The sequence below is a fragment of the Siphateles boraxobius genome, unplaced genomic scaffold (assembly GCF_051911475.1).
Source record: "Siphateles boraxobius isolate OS27281-9 unplaced genomic scaffold, OSU_SipBor_1 19, whole genome shotgun sequence".
NCBI lineage: Eukaryota > Metazoa > Chordata > Actinopteri > Cypriniformes > Leuciscidae > Siphateles > Siphateles boraxobius.
Genome location: NW_027508799.1, coordinates 13,193,858 through 13,215,673, shown reverse-complemented (window position 1 = coordinate 13,215,673; position 21,816 = coordinate 13,193,858). Strand labels below are relative to the sequence as shown.

The 21,816-nt window shown below is 36.0% G+C and overlaps 1 protein-coding gene across 2 annotated transcripts in view; it reads left to right on the top strand.

Annotated features, from left to right (window-relative positions):
• Positions 1-8,773: 8,773 nt before the first annotated feature.
• The window catches only part of slc37a3 (solute carrier family 37 member 3), a 28,315-nt gene continuing 15,272 nt past the window's right edge, over positions 8,774-21,816 (top strand). The window contains exons 1-8 of one of the 2 annotated variants that reach the window (XM_077233890.1): positions 8,774-8,898; positions 9,076-9,209; positions 11,641-11,761; positions 12,506-12,598; positions 17,345-17,428; positions 18,259-18,404; positions 19,091-19,187; positions 19,464-19,548. In XM_077233890.1, coding sequence (XP_077090005.1) covers positions 9,154-9,209; positions 11,641-11,761; positions 12,506-12,598; positions 17,345-17,428; positions 18,259-18,404; positions 19,091-19,187; positions 19,464-19,548 — 682 coding nt within the window. In that variant the 5' untranslated portion in view covers positions 8,774-8,898; positions 9,076-9,153. The remainder of the gene's footprint in view (positions 8,899-9,075; positions 9,210-11,640; positions 11,762-12,505; positions 12,599-17,344; positions 17,429-18,258; positions 18,405-19,090; positions 19,188-19,463; positions 19,549-21,816) is intronic. The other variant, XM_077233891.1, reaches the window with a different exon arrangement.

The following is a 21,816-nucleotide window of genomic DNA, read 5'->3' as shown; positions in this document are numbered from 1 at the left end:
TCACGTTTACTTCAGGCAGAGGTATGGCCATTACTACAGATATAAGTCGACCAACATTACTTCTCTTATAATAGCTTTGGATTGACCATGTTGTGGCTTCCCACGTACACTTATCTAAAGTAGCATTAACTTAAAACCGAGGAAAGACATGCTCAAATTTAGGTTGGTCAAGCAGTACTTTTGCTGTCCTAAACGGAAATTCACATCTAGTCTTTGCAAAACCAAGTACACTTGAATTAGTGCCAAATATTAGTCGTCCTTAATCTGACGCAGACTTGCGGTAATATACGAATCCGTTTAATCTACACGGGAAAACTATTTCAGAGTCAGTCAGAATAAAATCAAATATTTACAATTTATTGACCAGGTAATAAAACCATAATTCAAAATCCAATTCATAGAATAAAATCATTGGTCAATCATATATAATAACAACAATTCAGGAATCGAGGAATTGTAGAAATATTTACCTGGCAACGAAAACTACACACAGCGATCGTGTGGGAAGTCTGCCTATAGACTCCCTGAACCTTTTGCCAATTTTCCTTTTAAACACAGATTGCCATACGTTTGCCACAGATTGCCATACGTATTTAAACACAGCTTACCAAATGGTGGTGTCTGTCATTATAATTAGAAAAAAAAATCCAAATCGCCATTAAGATAAAAAAAATATTAGAAAAATTATTAGAAAATTCCTCTGTTGGTGATTTATGGATATTTAGTTTCAAGCCTGCTCATTTCCATGTGCAGCTGGATTGGTTGCTGATGAAGAAACTATGAAAGATTCTTGTAATACTAATATGTGGTGCAGCTATCAACATATCATATACACGATCATTTCGATCTTCAAAGTACCAATTTATAGAGACCAAACATGGTATAGGTGAGGTTACAACGACCATTAATTCTATTGTAAAATGCACATTATCAAAAAAATTATAGTAGATCATTATAATAGATCAGTTCGTCGATAAACGAATGCAGGAAAGTCTGTTTTAAGGTCTGTAGGTCTTCCCTATGGCCTAGGTCTTGACCATATGACCACATTCTTCACAGAAATAAAGACATCTTATCTGATCGTCACCATGGCTACTGAAACCTTTCCTGCTCTCTTGTCTCTTTTGGGGGGATGTTTCATTCCTAAGAGTGGGCTTTGAAGCTTATTTGTTAAATGTCAAGTCATGTCACCTTCATTTTTATAGCACTTTTAACAATATGGATTGTTTCAAAGCAGCTTTACGGTGATAATAGGAAATTAAAGTAACAGAGATTGTTTGGCTTTACAGCAGCTCTAGAATAAAGTTATTGTCTAGCTAGAGTTAGATTTGATTGATTCACTTCCGTCGCAGCGATCATTAGTTATTAACGTGCTAACACGACACCATTCTAACAGAAAACATTTAATGCGATCCAGCCGCTCATTTTCATAAAACAGTGGCTGGTGGCTCTGAGAATTTATTTTTTATCGCTTCCACGCTTCCATGCAGCCTTGTGAATCGGAATTATCCCGACAACGTTTTATCAGTACAAAGGTAAAGGAAAGGAGGCCTTCCCAAGGGAGAGACTAGTTGACACTTCAGGACTGCGTTGTCATCGTGTCCAGGCGTGTATCAGATCTAAATCTCGGGGTAAACCTCAGGATAAAGAGACTAATTAGAGAGACTAATATTAGCGTAGGCCATTCTTATGATGTACAAAGTACATCAGGATTTATGGGAAGTGTTCCTGGTTCCGGCTGATCTAAACTATGCAGCCTAACATTGAATTATAGAAGTCTGTAATGTGTTATGTGTATGCTAAGCCAAAGAGATGTGTTTTTAGTCTAGATTTGAACTGACAGACTGTGTCTGCTTCCCGGACAATGTTAGGAAGATTGTTCCAAAGTTTTGGTGCTAAATAGGCAAAGGATCTACCGCCAGCAGTCGATTTTGATATTTTAGGTATTATCAACTGGCCAGAAATTTGAGATCGCAATAGACGTGAAGGAGTAGTACTGGGGAGCTAAACTCAAGTTTACTCAAGTACTGGGGAGCTAAACCATTTAGTGCTTTTTAAGTAATCAGCAATATTTTAAAATGTATACGATGTTTAATAGGGAGCCATTGCAGTGTTGACAGAACCGGGCTAATATGGTCATACTTCCTAGTTCTGGTAAGAACTCTAGCGGCTGCATTTTGGACCAGCTGTTGTTTATGTATTAAACGTGCAGGGCAACCACCCAGTAGAGCATTACAATAATCTAGTCTTGATATCATGAATGCGTGAACCAATTGTTCTGCATTTTTCATTGAGAGGATATGACGTAATTTAGATATATTTTTAAGATGAGAAAATTTAGTTTTACAGATACTAGATACGTATTCTAGGTTATTACGTGAGGACGTTTTTTGTCCAATAATTAGAATCTCTGTTTTTTCAGAATTAAGTAGTAGGAATTTTTTATATCCGCTATGCATTCCGTTAATTTTGTGGATTGGTAAGTTTAATTAGGGTGTGAAGAAATATAGAGCTGAGTATCATCAGCATAACAGTGAAAACTAATGCCATGCTTCCTAACAATATCTCCTAAGGGTAGCATGTAAAGCGTGAACAGCAACGGTCCTAGTATTGTTGTACGGCCTTGTTGTACGCCATACTGAACTTTTGATCAATAAGACATCTCTTCATTTACTGCTACAAACTAATAACGGCAAGATTTATAACATGATTTAAATCATGCTAGTGCAATTCCACTAATGCCAACATAATTTTCGAGTCTATTTAAAATAATGTTGTGGTCGATAGTGTCAAATGCAGCACTAATGTAACATAGTTATGTGTCTGATTGTCTCAGTCGTTCCAAAAGACACAAAATAAATCTATCATTGGTCACGAATAACGCATTAACAGTCGCATCCTTTACTGTAAACCTTTATTTTTGCATGTTGCTGGACCGACGCACGTGTCAGTATAAGTAGACCGAAGTGTAACACTGGCCAGTGCCTGATTCTCAATTAGGGCTTTAATATTTTAAAAATAAATTGTATGGAACTATGTATAATAAATAAAATCCTTTTTTTTGTACACATTAACTCAGTGAAGTAATAAATTATATGTTTCACAGCATAAAGTGAATTGTTTCGCAAGTGGCACATGATGCAATCTTTTGGCACATCACAAGTTTTAGTGACACATGCCACTATCAATTGTCATGTACCACTAAAACGGACATGTCTCTTTTTTATGTTGTGGCTCCTGCAATATTGACACCTGCTGCTGTCTCCCAGAGTATGTAGATTATGTAACATTTGCACTTAACTGCAGAATGATATGCAATACATTGCTGACAAACATATGATTCATTACATCGTAGACTTAATTTGTAAATTAAAAATGGATTATTTTTCCAAAAAATTATTTTTGAAATATGAAAGCTACTCTGAGGAAGGTCCTGCGTGACCAAAAAGTACTGTGCAGTTTTTTGCACTTGTATAAATAAAGAATATTGTTAGTATCTCAGCATGTAATCCTTTTTAAAAACGTAGCCTAACAAATGATATTCAAGAAGTTATTATTTTTCACTGTTCTTGGAAGGAGCTTGCGCTGGCGAAGTGTTACACTTACTTATACTGACACCTACTGTACCGGCGTACACCTGTGCAGCATTGTGCAAAAATAAAGGTTTACAGTAACGGATGCAACTGTTTATGCATTATTCATAGAGACCCATGATTTATTTTGAATCTTTACTATAATGGGCAGTTTGCGACTTTGCATGATAAATGACATACAATAGCAGTGGTATTACAAAACATTCAGTGGCACATGCTACTCAAATACAGACGTATATATTCTTCTTAATTCGTCATTCAAAAAGGGAAAGCGAAACTTAGACTGCAGGTATACAAACCATAAACAAAGCAGCGCGCTTACCGTTTTGAGTATCAATAATGCTGATCACGTTCTTTATTCCACTCCATTCATGTTATTATGAAAATATTCGCACAGTGGAGTGCTCAGGTAAGATGAGGTAAAATTAGAACAGCATACTGTCTGTGTCATGACTTCTTTGCTCGCTTTCATCAATTTTGTTCTTTATTGTTGTGCACTGACTCGTTTGCTAAACTGAACAGCCAGAGTTCAGAGATTAGAGTTCTCTCTCACAGACGTCCCAACACCGATTCTACATGCTCAATCAGCCAAAAAAAAACAACGGCCGACACTCAAAAACGGCCTGACTAAGTGTGTCCCTGGCTTTACTCGCGCCGGCGGCCAACGTGGCCCTTTTTTGAGCGTAGCTAATAACATCTGGCCCAGTTGTGGCCCACATCTCCCACATTATTCTGGCCCAAATACCGTATGGAATGACGGCGATGACTCAACCTGAGTATGGCTGGGAATAGCATACATATCCGGGCCTCATCTGGGCCAACTATGTCACATATGGCTCAGTTCTGGCAGTGACAAAGGTCATATGAGCCACATCTGAGCCACACACAGCAAGCAACAACCCACTAAAACTGGCTTGATGTGTGTTGGCCAGATACAGCCCATATGACCTTTGCCACTGCCAGAAATGCACCTAATGTGCCATAAATTGGGCCAGATGAGGCCTGGATAGGTAAGCTATCTGGGTAGTTTTTCTGGTGTGTTCCGCACCGTTGGCTTGCTCTAGTCGGACGCCGTCAGTTTTTTTTTTTTGGGACAATTCAGCGACCAAGTTGTAGGCCACATAAACGAGACAGTTGGCAGTCATCATCTCCCTCTTTACACTACTTCTCAAACACTCACCCTTTAGGGTATACAAGCGCATCGTAGAAGGGGCTGGTGCCTCTTTGATTGTGTTTAGTTCAAGTTGTGGCAAATCTTGCATCGCTAACGAGCTCCGCTGACCGGCCACACATGCAGGCTCTACAGCTCCGGGCTGGGGTGCCGTATTGTGCCCGTGCCTGGGACAGGAGGTCTCTCCTCAATAGGATTATCCATGGGGTTGCCACCGATAATTCCATCAGCTCCGGAAACCATTGTTGGTTGGGCCATTTGGGTGCTACTAGCATTTGGGTGCTCTTCCCTGATTTTTTGTATCACCAAGGGGTACCCGTTTTGGCAGAGGATATGGGTACTTGCGGCCCCTCCGCCAGCAGTGAGCTAACGTGTTCACTCCCAGAGGGGACTGTGGTAGCAAGAAGTAAAGCAGGTAGTGTGTGGCTGGTCTCCACCAAGGCAAAGAGATCCACCTCCGCATTCCCAAATATGTCCCACATCATGGTTACTGTCCTGGGATGCAGGCTTCAGTCCCCATGGACTACTCCCCCTCTTGACAGTAAGTCTGCTCTGCAATTCAAGTGGCCTGGGAGGTGCATTGCCCAAATAGAGAGGAGATTCCGTTTGGCCCACATAAGGATGCTCCTCGCCAGTTTGTGCAGCAAGCGCACGCCGTTGTTATGATTTATGTTAGCCACCACTGCTGTATTCTCTGTTCGAACAAGAACATGGTGATGATGAAGATGTGGGAGGAGGCTTTCTAATGCCAGCTGAACTGCCTTTAATTCTAGACAGTCCATCAGTCCAGGTGCCAGAAGCCAGTCTGCCTTCGCATAGAGCTCATCAAAAAGTATAAACATGGTGGTTTTACGAGATCAACAGGTAATCCTGTCAAAAAATGTAAAGACAAAATTCAGATCTGATTTTGACACTAAATGCTTATTTTGACAGAATGTCATGGAAACTCTTTTTTGTTTATTTTGGTCATGCAGGTATACTCTGCAACTTTGGAAAGATGTTTGTTTGTTTTTCCAAGTGCTCTCCTGCAAGGTTTTTAATTAATCCCAAAAGCTCTTAAAGGTGCTCTTTATGTTGATGTCACGATGTTGGGTGACATCACTTCTTGTTGACGTTTAAAGTATTGTCAAACAAAACGAAGGCTAGCTAGACCCTCCCTCCTCCTCATCCGCGCACTAACCCCCCAAACCGCACCCCCAAACCCTTATTATCGGTTATTGGCTGGAACAGTTATGTTTCGTGGTGCGGGTAAGTTTTTGTTGCCATTTGTGGAGCCTGGGGTGTCTGCAGAGACCCTGTTTTTTTACAGTGTGTTCAGGGGACAGGCAGCTAGCGGATAGTGAGATGTTTGTTGTATGTGACGAAAAAAAAATTTGGCCTAAAAAAAATGCGTGACATCGCTTTGAGCACCTTGAATTAAAACCTCTTATGGTTCAATAAGAGTTGAAATGAGTATCCCCACACGGACCGTTTTAAGGTTTTATTTTTTACAGTCAGCAACGGCTGCCAAACAAAAACCGTAAAAATAAAGTAAAATATCCTAATTTAAATAAAGTGCAAAACACTTTTACAGAAATTTTCCTTAAATGTTTTACAGAAAAACATTATTTTACAGCTATTTCCTGCATTATTACGATCAAACACCTCCACTGAACCCCCCCCCCCCCCCCCCCATAAAAAACGAAATGGCTGTTATACAAAAAACATAGAATGAATGTAAAATATCCTAATTTAAATAAAGTGCAAAATACTTTTACAAAAATCTTCATTAAACTTTTAACAGAAACAATTATTTCACACATATTTCCTGAATTTTCACTAACAAACATTCACTGTATAAAGTGAATCTCTTGCAGTGAACTAAATGCATGATTTACTGCGACTTATACTACAACTACACAGTCACTGATGTTGTGCTGCATGTTGCTTTATTTAACTGCCAGTGTTTCTCTGCTCATTTTTGACTAAAGCACAGGCTCTACTCTTCAGCTCAATGCTGACACACAAAACAGATAATACAGAAATCCTCATTTTATTCCTCACTTATTACAATCCGGACTTTATTTCTTTCATACTAACATTCTTATTGAGAATTAACAGAGGTTTAGAAGTTGATGTTTTTGTTTTTTTAAATAATAAAGTTTGATGTCACCATTTTGATGATCAGTGTTTGCTTTAGCTGGGCTCTTGACCCTTTATTTTTTAACATTAGTTTTTCTCTGGCTGCTTTATCTGTTTGTCTCTGATACATAATTGTTATGGTAGAAATCAAAGAGAAACTCAGATCAGAGTCAATTTGGTCCCGATAATCATCATGTAGTGGCCTCATTTATTGCTACCACCTGAAGTCTTTAACTATTAGTTGTTAATTTTGCATGCCAATACTGCTGCAGAAAATCTTGCAGTGCTGTGATACTCTGAAAGATTTTATTAAGTCATTATACTGACATTTTTTTGACAGGATCATATAGACTCCCACAGACATCAAGAATCAGCCTATATATCGTGGTGATGATGGTGACAATGAAAAAAATTTAGATCAACTCTGAACTCGTCACAAAACAAGCTACTAAAGTCAAAAAGAATTTGTTGATAGTCACCATTGTTGAGATTCATATGTTGACTTGATGTCTATGACTTGATGATACTTCAAAAAAAACCCCTCAAAACTGTTTCTGTATTATATATATATATATATATATATATATATATATTATTAATTTCAGAATGTCATAATACTATGCCACAATATCATCATGTGAAAAATTGTGACATTAATCATACTCTCTATATAAAATGTAATTATCTCTATATACACATTTTCTCCTGCATTTATTGCCATAACAAATGTGTATCAAAAACACAGTTAAAGCAGCCAGGAAAAAAATAATGTCAACAATTCAAGGGTCAAGAGCCAAACTAAAGCAAACAATGATCTCCATCATGGTGTCTTCAAGTTTCTGTTAAAGTTTTATGGTTTTTGCTTGGCAGCTGTAGCTGCCAGTCATTTGACCCTTTTTAAAATATTTTTTTACAATGAAGGTATTTGATCGTAATAATTCAGGAAATACCTGTGAAATAAGTCTTTTTTTTTGGTTATTTAAATTATAATATTTTACTTTAATTTTACGGTTTTTGTTTGGCAGCCGTAGCTGCCAGTCATTTGACAATTTTTTTTACCATTTACCATTTTTTACAATGAAGGTATATAATCATGATAATTCAGGAAATACCTGTAAAATAACAGTGTTTTTTAGTTTATTTAATCTAGGATATTTTACTTTAATGTTACAGTTTTTCGAAAAACTGTAAACAGAAAAAATGCTATATGATATTATTTGTAATTTTACAGAGTTTTGAATACAATTTAAAATGAAAGAAAATGAATGTAAAAAAATCAGTTATTTTCTGTAAAATTAGGATTTTTTTTTTTTTTACAGTGCAAGGTACCCGGATGGTCTACCATTTCCAGTCAATATCTCAGACTTTTGCCAATAAACATTCATTAAATGATAAATTCTAGTCTTATTTTTGGATATTTCGAAGCAGGAGTGGCTGCTTTATAATAAACTTAATTATTTTTCTATTTAGATTATATATTCATAAACATAAGTTTTCAAACTTGAAATCTATTACTTTGTTAAATAAGATAAAACATAAGGACACATGATTACGGTTTCAAATTTTGTTAGCAAAAAAAAAAAAAAAAAAAAAAAACTTGTACTATTGCACAGCCTACAAACTTTTCACTTTATTGGATGTGTAAATCTTTCTGTGAGTTAACGTTATGGAGTTTGCTATTGTTAAATGGTCCATTTAACTATTCTTTTTTGTATTATTATTGTTAACTTTAATTAATAATAATTATTGTTGCTATTGCTTTTGTTGTAATATAAAGTTGTAAGAGAGCAGTAATAAAAAGAAAAAAGGCGGTTGGTATCTCCCCATAATAATAAGAACATCACTGCGTACTCCGACCCATAATAAACTGACTTTTATTTTGAAACGTGCAACTTCCGGATGACGTCCGTGTTTACGATTGGGATTGAACCTATGAACGCGTTTACGTTGCATTTTAAAACAATGACGATAATATCTTCCAGTCAGAGATTTATTTACAGCAAATGATTATTGGTGAGTGTATAACTTTATATCTAGTAGTCACTATTAGTGTATCTGTGGAAGGCTGTAAATATTTATCTTGATAAGCTAACGTTACAGTCAAGCATTAAAGTGTAACAGTGAGAGCGCCGATTGATCTATCAATCTGTCGATGTATAGATTTGACAGTGATGTGGTGTGTAACGTTAGTGTTTGTAGATGGTCGATAGAGTGTCCTGAAGACTACAGCCCCTTCTCTTCCTCCTCCTTTTGATCCAGACCCTCATAATGTGGCCCCTCTACACCTATCATCAACTGCTAGCCTTCCTTCTCACCTTCCTCAGGTAACGTTATGCTGTCCTGTTCCTACCACCTTCTGGTCTTTTCTTATTATGGTGATCAGTTTCTGCCTGCGTTACTGAGAGTATCTAGCTTTTCTTTGATATTAATATAAAATGTTCTACCTGCGTTGGCCGAAAGTCTGTGTGGGGGTCCCTGGATATGTAGTGGATGAACAGACCTGCTTTACATGAATGGTTTGCTGGCATGTGTTAGGCACTGTTTAATTGTGCAGTTCTGTGTGCTGTATGTCATTTAACTAGCTGTGTTCTGATTACTTAAAATGTTATGCCATGTCAAATCAACCAAATTTCAGAAACATACCTGACTAAAATGATTTTGTTAATATTTTTGGTGAAGAAATACAAATAAAAATAGTGACAAAAGCCAAAATATTAAATTCCATGGATCAATATTTACTGAGTACCCCACAAGGGCATCAAAATTACAATTTTCAGATTTGGAGCCAAATATGAGGATGAAAATGACTTTAGAAAGATGGCATCATCATCATCATTTTATTTTTACACAGATATTGGTAGGTCGGCTAGTAACCTTTAATGAGGGAGTTTCATGGCAAACAGGACAGTGTGGTTTCTCTCCCAACACATGTGTATTCAATAAAGCAATATTTGCCTCACCTTGATTGTTTCGTCTTGTTATAAAATGTGCACATAGACTTAGTAGTATCCACTGCTGAGGAGCATATTTAACATAATCACTGATATCACCCCAAACGAAAAGACATTCAAGGGATAATTTACCGGTATACCTTCCAGAGCTCGTTCGATATACATGTAATCCAAAAATGAAATGAAGGTATTGCACCAGCTAAACGTTTTCCTTGTTTATACAATGTATAGACAATGTATAGATTCAAAAATCAAGATATTGACATTATTGTTTTTTATGTGAATAAATGAAGGTGCATTTCTAGTTTCAACGTTGTTCTTATTCAGATATTCAAAAAGTATTTTTTGCGTGCAAAATTACCACATTAAAAATTGGTAAAATTCAACCGTTTGTAAATGGAGTGCTGTATGTGGAGCATGTGAAAATGTGTACAATTACTACAATTGAACAATTATCTCATGGAGCACCACTGAGATACCCATATTTCTAGATCTGAATCGAAGGATCTTGAGTTTGTTAAGAACCAGAATCTATAAAATGTTAAGATATATTTTATGTTTTTGGAGTTATAAGCACGCAAACTTGAGGTGGGAAAATGCATTTTTGGACTCACCATTGCCGTGTAATGCAACAAAGGATTGCTAAAGTCAACTGATTAAACTGCTTAAAAATAATGATGCTGACATTTTTCTAAAGGCACCCCAAACCCCCCCCCACACACACAATAAATATTCATCCATGGATTTTATTATAATGACTTCCTTATGTATTTCTTTGACCAGAACCAGAAATTTGTAAATCAAAATTTTTAGCCAGGTTGACAGAATTATGACCTATATATATAATTAATGTACAGTAACTGTTATGCAGAAATCTAGCAGTGATTGGCTATAATTTATCAACATCACAATAAACATTTTTCACTCACACTCAACTGAGTTTATGGGACAGTGATGTACAGTGACTTGCCAAAGTATTTATTCTCTTTCATTTTTCCCCCCACATTTTGTAATGTTAAAAAACCTAAAATGCTCCATTTTTTTTCTCACATCAATCTACACCCCATATTGGCAAGTTAAAGACCAGATATGTGATAAAAATGGTCTCTATGATCATCACCTTAGCTCACAATGTTTTTGGGAAATGCTGCCATGGTTGTTTCAAACCTCTTCCATTTAAGAATTATTGAGCCCGCCTGTGCTCATGTGAACCCTTTACCTAAAAAAATTGTTGTAGTCTTTCCCAAATCTGTTTCTGAACTGTGCAGGTAGTCCCTTTGACCTCATGGTTTTTGCTCTGTAATGATTTTTCAGCTGTGACTTGTATCGGCAGGTATGTGTTTTTCCAAATCATGTCAACTAATTAAATTTGTCACCAGTTAACTGGACAAAATAAGTGCCACGAGAAAGGCTTTGATTACTTATGCAATGTAATGTGGTTTTTGCCTTGTCATTATTGGTGCAACATGACAAAATGTGAAAAGAGTGAAAGGGTATGAATGCTTTTGCAAGGAACTATAAGAGTGTTCACGATAAAGAAATGGAAAATGTTTTAAAAAGAAGGAAAATCTAGTTTAAAACGCATGTGGCAAGTTCTTAGAAATGCATGCTTTGTATTAATGCTGGTTTCATGTGGTTTTGAAAAGTCTGATGATTCATGTATAATCATGCAGAAATGAAAAACATTGAGGAGTTACAGTGTATGTGTTGACCCATTTAAATGAAGGACATTGTGTTAATGAGCTTGCATAATACATGTGCTCATCTCCATTCATACTGTCTATTCTCTCCACTCTCTATCCAGCTATGTCCTGCTTCACTCGTCACGTAAGACTTTTAGTAATGTGAAAGTGAGCATCTCAGCACAATGGACACCGTCAGGATTGCAGCAGAATGGCAGTGCTGTAACTTTGTCTCCTGGAGTGGTACGCATATAATACATACTTCCCAATTTCTCTTTCTTGTTTCATTTCCCATTTTTTTCAAATGATTTCTTTCTATATAGAGGAGCAACATTTTCCCTAGCCTGATAGATAATGATGTTAGTAAAGAGCATTTCCAGTCATTTTTATTGTCGAAAAAACAACAAAAATAAGAGTTACTGATTACTCGAAAATGTTAATCTTAATTCAATTAAAAATATTAAAAAAATATTAAAACAGAAACTCAGAAGAAACAAAAACTTTCGAGAAGTAGATTGCAGCCATTAGTGTAATACGTGCACATAAACTGTATAAGGTCTTACACATTTGTCATGGTTTAACATCTTATTCAAAATCCATGTCTTATCTGTTAACTTCACTGCGTGCTTTGGGGAAAATGTGCTCTGCCAGGTAGGGATGAGAGAAAAACTGAATTTTTCCTCACAACACTGAATTGATGCTTGTCTTTTGGAATCCCTTACACTACTATATCAATATTATATTTCACATGAATACCTTTGTGAAAAAGGCGATGAATCATTAAGTCTGTGAAAGGGCAACAAATGGTCAAGCATTAAGTCAGTACACACTTTATTCTTTCGGTTTGGCAAAAATACAATAAACATTTTCACAACTTGCTATATAGTTGTACAAAGCACTGAAGTCCAATGCAGACTTTTAAGTTTTTAATATTTATATATAATAATAATGCTACTTTTTTTTTATTTTATTTTTTTACTTTTGTAGACATGGGAGGATAACAAACTGTTTGCTGATGTGGGGGAGGCCACTTTGTTTTTGGGTGCTCTGGACTCAATCTTTCTCTTCTCTTATGCTGTGGTAAGTTAAACAGGAATAGGTGCAGCAGGCAGGTTTTGTTATGAACAAATAATGCTGCTGGTGCACCATATTGAACTATTGAATGGGTCGTGTGTTATTGACAAAAAATTATATCTCAATTTTCTGAAATATTCAGATAAGTCTGTCTTATTGAGTGAGTCACTCAGTATGTTTACTTGGACAGCAGTAATCTAATTATTGACCTTATTCTGAATAAGACAGTATTCTGATTAAGGTGTTTACATGAGTTGCTTTTAGAATATTCCTTTCATGTTCCCGTTTTATTTATACAGTTCCAATATTTATACAGTTAAAAACTTTAAAATTCAATGACTTATTAGAATATAGTCTTCTAAAAATAATGTATAAGGCTTATCTGAAAATATTACCTGATAAATTGCAAAATAGATTCATCAAGAGAGTTAGTGAATTTAATTTAAGAGGAACTGAAGTCTTTCAGAAACCCGAGTTTAGAACAAAATTAAAGGAAAGATGTGTCTCAATACAAGGTGTCAGTCTGTGGAACAATCTAAATAGTGAAATTAAAACTTCTATATCGTTTTTTGTTTTTAAGAAGAGTGTAAAAACATTACTAATAGGAAAATATAATGCATCTATTTAGCAGGGAAATGTGATATTTGATTTATGACTTTGCATACTGGTGCTGCAAAGTAGACGTGTGTTGTAAGCGTACCTTTTTGGAATTGTAATTTGACTTATGTTGATAAGGGGCAGATAATATAAGTTTATCTTCTTTTTGCTCCTTTTCATTTCTTTTTCAAAAGAATGAAATAAAAATATATATGAATGAATATGAATATGAATTTATTTAATTTTTGATTTTAATTTGTTTTATTAATACCATGAACAAGAACAATACAATGAGACATAAGATTTCAAAGTAAAAATATAAAGGTAAAATAAAGAACAAAAATATAACAAACAAAAGAAATGCTATATGCTTTAATTGCGTTTTTACTTGTGCAATTACACAAAACTTGAAATCATTTTAAAGAAAGAAAAGTTAGGTTATGAAGTCAGACCATTTATTTTTATGAATTAATTAATATTAACAATTGTATAAAGTTATCTTTCTCAATCCCCATGATCTTTGAAGTGTATCATTGTCAAATCCACACAGCTGCAAATCAATGTTCAATTTTTCATTAATTAAATGCTCCACATCAATCCAAAATATTTTTTATGTATGCAATGAAAAAATAAATGAAAAATAGTTTCCTTTTTCACTTTTACAGAAATTACAAGAGTAATCAATATCTAATTTAAAGCGTTACAGCACATGTTTTACTCGATATATTCTATGGATTATTTTAAAAGAGACTTCTTTTACTCTGTTATTAATGTAAAATGTATCCACTGCTCGCCAAGCATTACGCTAATTTACATCTTTAAACACAGATGACCAGAAAAGGCGTGCTGGGGGATAAACAATATCATTAAGTATATTTATAATTCTAATGTAGTTATTTGAGACTCTATTTTGTAAAATATTTGTATTACCCAGAATTATTTTACGCATGATATCTATAAAATGTAGATCTTCCTTCTGTGATGTATTTCTCAGAAGGATCAATACTTTCCAGGGGTTTGCATTCATTACAACAGCAAAATCTTTAGGTCTAACTGGTATTTTAAATTTATTCGAAAAAATCTCTATATGTCATATGCCTCTATATGTCATATGTTTAAAAGCTGACTAACTAATATAATATTATTTTCTAACCAGTAATCAAAAAGGATAGATTTATTTTTGTATAGGATGTCTTTGTTGCTAATTTTACAGAACTAATTAGTATATCTTTTGTATAAGGTTTTGATAGCTTTTTGAAAGTAACTGCCAAACCCCAAAATTAAATTGCTTTAAATAAAAAGTTGTGTTCTATGGTATCTAAGGCCTTGTGAAAATCAATAAATAAGATAAAACTATCATCTAAAACAACGTCATTGTAGCCTATCATAAAGTACCAGTCAAATATTATTATTAATGTGCCTTCCTTGAATAAATCCAGTCTATTCCTCATCTATAATATTTTTTTAATCCTTTTTTCAGTCTTTTGGCAAAGATTAAAGCAAATAATTTGGCATCATTATTTAATAGACTAATGCAGGGGTCTCCAACCTTTTTTCATTTGAGAGCTACTTTTTTTAAAAAGATAGTGGCCGAGAGCTACTCGTGTAGGCTAATACAATACTTAAATCTCTTAAATAATGTCTCATAACTCTCATATTAACAACTATCTAAAGTGTTTTAGACCTAAAAGAGTTTTTGTAGGCCTATATATGTCACCCTTAAATGTCAGAGAAAAGAACAGAATCAGAGAATATTTTTTTTTAAAGAAAATTGTACTTTGCATATTATACTATAAAAACACATAATTATAGTTGATTTTATAGTGCATCTTAACTAGAGATGAATTGGCCTGAGAATTTCATTTCATGATTATAGTGACCAAAATGAAAAAATACTAATACTACACAATAAAATCAATTCACCAAGGTTTATGTCGAAAACTAGCAAATAACAAATATAATTAGAATTCATTTGCACTTTTTGTTTACATAAACAAAATAATAACATTAAAAATAATGGTCAGATTTTAAAGGAGTGTCTTGCGACATGTTATCTACTAACATGTAGCCTACACGTTCAAATAAAGTTTTCACAAAAAAAGATTTATAAAAAGCTTGCATATTTCAGCCTTTAAATCATTTTTATAAAAAGAATGAGTCAAAAAAGATAAATTACTGACGTTCACAATGCACATTAGCTTATCTTTCATTATAAATATTCAAATTCGGTCCGATTTCCCCGTGGCGTCTGTCATTGCTATGCAACCATGCACTGCGCTCTCCACAATGACAAAGAAGTTTTAGTAGCTAATGGATTTTTCCTCTTGCTGCGCATGGAAAAAATGAGTGCGTCGCTTCAATTATGACCTTCCTACATTTGAAATTACGAACTTGAGCGCGCAAAAGATGCAATATGTGAACGCCCCCTTGGTGAGCTACCTCCAATCAGGCCACGAGCGACGTGTTGGAGACCCCTGCCATAGACCATTGGCAACCGCAATGCGTGCTCCACAGATGAGGCATACAGCTTTATCTTTAACATTAGTGAAGAGGAATTCTGTCTCCCACTCCTCGTTAAAATAATTAGTCTTCTTTTTTGCATGACCTGCATCGTCAGCCATAATTAATCTTTTTTTTATCTTTTATAGTTCAATTTATCTTATGTATAAATTTATCGGTCTGCCCGCGACCGCCTCAACTCACTGAAGTTACGTTACGTTTTTTTTTAAACGTGCTCTACGTGCAGATTCTAAATATTTTTATTTTATTATGTTTCAATGGTATATGAAATGTTACCATTAGTTATTTTCTCATTTTATGCCATCATCATAAATAATAATAATAATAAAAAAATATATATATATATACTCACCTAAAGGATTATTAGGAACACCTGTTCAATTTCTCATTAATACAATTATCTAATCAACCAATCACATGGCAGTTGCTTCAATGCATTTAGGGGTGTGGTCCTGGTCAAGACAATCTCCTGAACTCCAAACTGAATGTCAGAATGGGAAAGAAAGGTGATTTAAGCAATTTTTAGCGTGGCATGGTTGTTGGTGCCAGACGGGCCGGTCTGAGTATTTCACAATCTGCTCAGTTACTGGGATCTTCACGCACAACCATTTCTAGGGTTTACAAAGAATGGTGTGAAAAGGGAAAAGCATCCAGTATGCGGCAGTCCTGTGGGCCAAAATGCCTTGTTGATGCTAGAGGTCAGAGGAGAATGGGCCGACTGATTCAAGCTGATAGAAGAGCAACTTTGACTGAAATAACCACTCGTTACAACCGAGGTATGCAGCAAAGCATTTGTGAAGCCACAACACGCACAGCCTTGAGGCGGAGGGGCTACAACAGCAGAAGACCCCACCGGGTACCACTCTTCTCCACTACAAATAGGAAAAAGAGGCTACAATTTGCAAGAGCTCACCAAAATTGGACAGTTGAAGACTGGAAAAATGTTGCCTGGTCTGATAAGTCTCGATTTCTGTTAAGACATTCAGATGGTAGAGTCAGAATTTGGCGTAAACAGGATGAGAACATGGATCCATCATGCCTTCTTACCACTAAGCAGGCTGGTGGTGGTGGCGTAATGGTGTGGGGGATGTTTTCTTGGCACACTTTAGGCCCCTTTGTGCCAATTGGGCATCGTTTAAATGCCACGGCCTACCTGAGCATTGTTTCTGACCATGTCCATCCTCTGATGGCTACTTCCAGCAGGATAATGCACCATGTCACAGAGCTCGAATCATCTCAAATTGTTTTTTTGAACATGACAATGAGATCACTGTACTAAAATGGCCCCCACAGTCACCAGATCTCAACCCAATAGAGCATCTTTGGGATGTGGTCGAACGGGGGCTTCGTGCCCTGGATGTGCATCCCACAAATCTCCATCAACTGCAAGATGCTATCCTATCAATATGGGCCAACATTTCTAAAGAATGCTTTCAGCACCTTGTTGAATCAATGCCACGTAGAATTAAGGCAGTTCTGAAGGTGAAAGGGGGTCAAACACAGTATTAGTATGGTGTTCCTAATAATCATTTAGGTGAGTGCATATAGGCTTTGGAATTAATGTAATAACTCCTTGTCTTTAAGAGGAGGGCAATTGCCCCTCGGTGACAGTGATTTGTTTGGTTTTTTTTTCAGGGTTTGTATATCAGCGGGGTGATGGGCGATCGGTTCAACCTCCGCTATGTTCTGTCATTCGGTTTATGTGGATCAGCAATCACGGTTGGTATTCTGTAATTAGAGCTGTGAATAAATTCAAATATTTAATTGTGATTTAATCTAATATTTTATTAAGTTGAGCTGAATGCATTAAGTATAAAGCTAAGAAAACCTCTTGGTTACGTTTGGAGCCCTTGTTCCCTGAATAGTAGCTGGTGCCCTGGAAACATCCCCCAGGTGGGACAATTGCTTGAATTGATATAGAATCAATGCGCCAATAGTGCAACGGTTGGATTCGGGAGGTAACATTTCCACAATTTTCTCCATGGTGGAATTGATTTGGAACAACAACTTATAAATGGTAAATGCTTTTGTTGAAGTCGTTAGTCCACATTTCCAACTTTTTTTTAATATTCATATTTAAAATCATATTTTACAATGGAATTCCTGGTAAACAAATACATTAATTGAGGGAGATTCTTTGCAGAATCTTGGGTAGAGAATCGAAATAAGCAAGCACAGTTGAACTGCTATCATCCAAAACGTGGAACGCCCAGAAAGGACGAAGCGTAATCAGCCAATTAACTAACTATCGCCAGGACAAGCGAGAGTCTATTATCCAAATAATAATCCAAAAGCTGTCATGAAGCCTGGGCAGATAAACCTTCTTTAAGAAGAACAATCTGTGAAGTGATGGCACGCACATGTCCCTTTAAAGCACTGATGATGCGGTGCTTCAGAGTGCAACTCTATCACCATCAGCCTAAGAGAAAATCGTCACTCACACCTGGTTGGTGTTCCCATAACGTCAGCTACTGACACAGTGTCGAGCGAACCTATGAAAGGGAACAAAAATACTTTATTTAATTACATTCACCCTCTCTTCTCTTTAGGAATTTATTTTTGGCACTTTGACAGAATGGCTTCACTTTTATAATGTGTACTTTTATTGCGTTTTGTGGGTGATGAATGGACTGCTGCAATCTACAGTTTGGCCCTGTGTGGTCGCCATCATGGGCAACTGGTTTGGGAAATCTGGGTAGGTGTCAGTATTTCACCTCGTCCTGTAATACACGCACATGATTCCAGATTATTTAAAAACAAATTGTCAGACTTCAGACTTTCATGCAGAATTTTTATGCAAAAATATCTGCAACTTATCCTTTATCTAGTTTAATTAGATGCTAAATGTGTTGAAATGACACTGTGCTGTGTGTTTTTATGTCAGTGCAAACTTGCCTCCTTTCTTAGGCTTATTAAATGCACTTTTAGCTGTTTTGTGGAATTTATGTAGTAAATTGGGTGCTAAAACAATGAAGATAGCATGTGCCAACCCTGGTGTAGTTGCAAAATTCAATTATCTGTCAAATTATGATTATGAATATAGTCATGATATAGAGTATTTATACTAACAGATGATACACATTACACATTAACAACTGATGCAGGTGCACAAAAAAAATATACACCCAATATCTAAACAAAATTGGCATTGTGCATGTGCACCCGTAATTACACCATGATATGTCGTCACATGACATGGCATTCTTGGACACGTGGTGGGAACACATGATCAAACATTTGTTTCACCAACATACCTTATGTGTGTACGTTTTTCTTCGAGAGAAACTGTATGTTTTGATTTCAAGGAATTCACAGACATGTAAAAGTATGTTTCCTTATGGCAGTAATTTTGCTTCTACATTTGTATCTTCTGTCTGCCAGCCGAGGCTTTGTGTTTGGACTGTGGAGTGCATGTGCATCCGTAGGGAATATTCTGGGTGCGTTTCTTGCCTCCAGTGTCCTGAAGTACGGCTATGAGGTTAGAGCACAGCACATTACTTCATTTTAGATCACATCAATTAATGTTCCCATGAGGAAAACAGCTTAGTAAACATGCTAAATAACATCTTAATGTAAATGTCAAAATGCTAAAAGATTTCTGTGAAAGTTAATCTATATTATATTATATTTTATTATATTAAAATTCATAAATGTTTGTGTGAGGGTTATGCTTAGAGGAGGGGATCATTAGCTCTGTATACAAACAATATAGTCTTGATAAGTGTGTTTTTAAATGTGTGTATGTGTGTTTCAGTATGCTTTCCTCGTGACATCAGTGGTGCAGTTTGCGGGTGGTGTGGTGGTGTTTTTTGCCCTGCTCACATCCCCAAAAGAAATTGGTAAGTTCATTATGGATGCTGCCGATTCTTTGCTTCTCAGTGTTTCAGTTTATCAATGGCTCTTTTATTTCTTACATCCATGTACAATTAAAGGATTAGTTCACTTCAGAATTATAATTTCCTGACAATTTATTCACCCCCACGTCATCCAAGATATTCTTTCTTTCTTCAGTCGAAAAGAAATAAAGGGTTTTGAGGAAAACATTCCTGGATTTTTCTCCATATAGTGGACTTCAACGGGAACCAGCGGTCTGAAAGTCCAGACTCCACACGATCCCAGCCGAGGAATACGTGTCTTATCTAGACAAACCATTGGTCATTTTCTAAAAAAAAACATTTATATACTTTTTAACCACAAATGCGCGTCTTGCACTAGCTGTGATGCGCCACACATTTCGTAATCATGTTGAAAGGTCACGCGTAACGTAGGCGGAAGTACAGACATAGTGTTTACAAAGCGAACGTGCAAAGACTAATTTGCCCTTTACAAAAAAAGGTAAAGGTAAAACAACAATGTCAGACCATTTTGAAGTTGGAGGAGAAAATGAGATGTTTTTCGCCTTACCCTACGTTTTTTGCCCTACCCTACATTTTCAACTTAAGTCAGGTTACCGCCTGACCTTTCCAACGTGATTACGTAATGCGTGAAGCCGTGGAATGTGCAAGAGTAGCATTTCTGGTTAAAAAAGTATCTAAATGCTTTTTTTTTTTTTTGAAAATGACAGATGGTTTGGCTAAATAAGACCCTTATTCCTTGGCTGGTATCGTGTAGAGCAGTGGTTCCCAACCTTTTTTGTCTGAGACCCCCTTCACATTTAATGATATTATCGCTCTTGTAAGCTTGCAGCAAGGATGACAAAATGTTTTGTTTTTAAACAAACAGTATGTGTATTCCTATAACCAGATATGTTTATGCACAAATAATAGCGTAGTATAATATTGAAAATACTATAAAAAAACATCAGTAGGCCTAGGTTGTTTGTAATTTAAAAACTTAAGCCTAGGAGTAGCCTATTAACTGGCCCTATTTGAAATGCAATAACAAATATCAGTATTCAAACTGGTGTGTAGGAAAAAAAGAATTAATATAGGCTATTACAAAATGACTGGTGGTTGGGGCCTCAATACTTGAATGTTATTTGTGAGGCTTTATCAATCAGTGTGAGGATTGCGTCATTATGACGAGTCACGCAGGCACTGGGCTACACCGCAGCAGTACGACCCGAACTAGTGTAAAATAGTCCCAATATAAACACTTATTATAGGTGTGCCATAGTGACTCAGGATAAGACAAAAACACGGTTTGGAAAATGGATTCATGATATACTCGCTGATTATATGAATTTAGTCAATTTTGAACACAAAAAACATTACGGACTGCTGTTTTAATGCTCACTGTTCAACACTTTTCAAAATATGACGCGACCCCCCCAAAGAGCTCGCTGAGGCCCCCTTGTGGGTCGAGACCCCCCTGTTGGGAACTGATGGTGTAGCTGCATTTAAACTGCAATTTGGACCCCGTTGAAGCCCACTATATGGAGAAAAATCCTGGAATGTTTTCCTCAAAAATCTTTATTTATTTTTTCCTCGGAAGAAAGAAAGACATGAACATCTTTTGATGACATGGGGTTGAGTAAATGATCAGGATATTATAATTCTGAAGTGAACTACTTCTTTAAGGCCATTTCACATTTATAAAAATATTTCGCATGTGCAAAAAAATGTTAGTCAAACTGAATGAAAGTGCAAATTCACTGGTTACCTCGGTTACTCGGGCACACAAAGCATTTGTCACAGAGATGAAAGGAAGTCACACTGTGTTTACATGTTTTCAAATAGCCTTTCAGATTTTGTATTTACAGTTGTGAAAACCAGGGAGCATCGATGCTCAGTATGTTCTCTTAATGGAAATTCTGATGCGTGAAACATAAATTGCGCAAGCCAACTCAATACACATTGACATGTGAAAGATGTTATTTAATTATATTATAACAGTTATTTAATTACATTTGAGCATAAACAAACATTGATAGATAGGTAGTGAACATAATCTTGCTACCATTTATAATTAAGTATTTATCATAATTTATTTTTCGATCTTACACGATCTTGGGAGCTGATTAAGACGCACCCCATGGTTGTATCTTGTATGTAACAATAGCAGCTCTGGGCATGTGAACAAAAGCACACATCTTATTGGTGTTTTTGCAATGTGATGGAAAAGAGATTAGATCCATAAAAAAATCTTTCACATTAAAGTCATGCAAA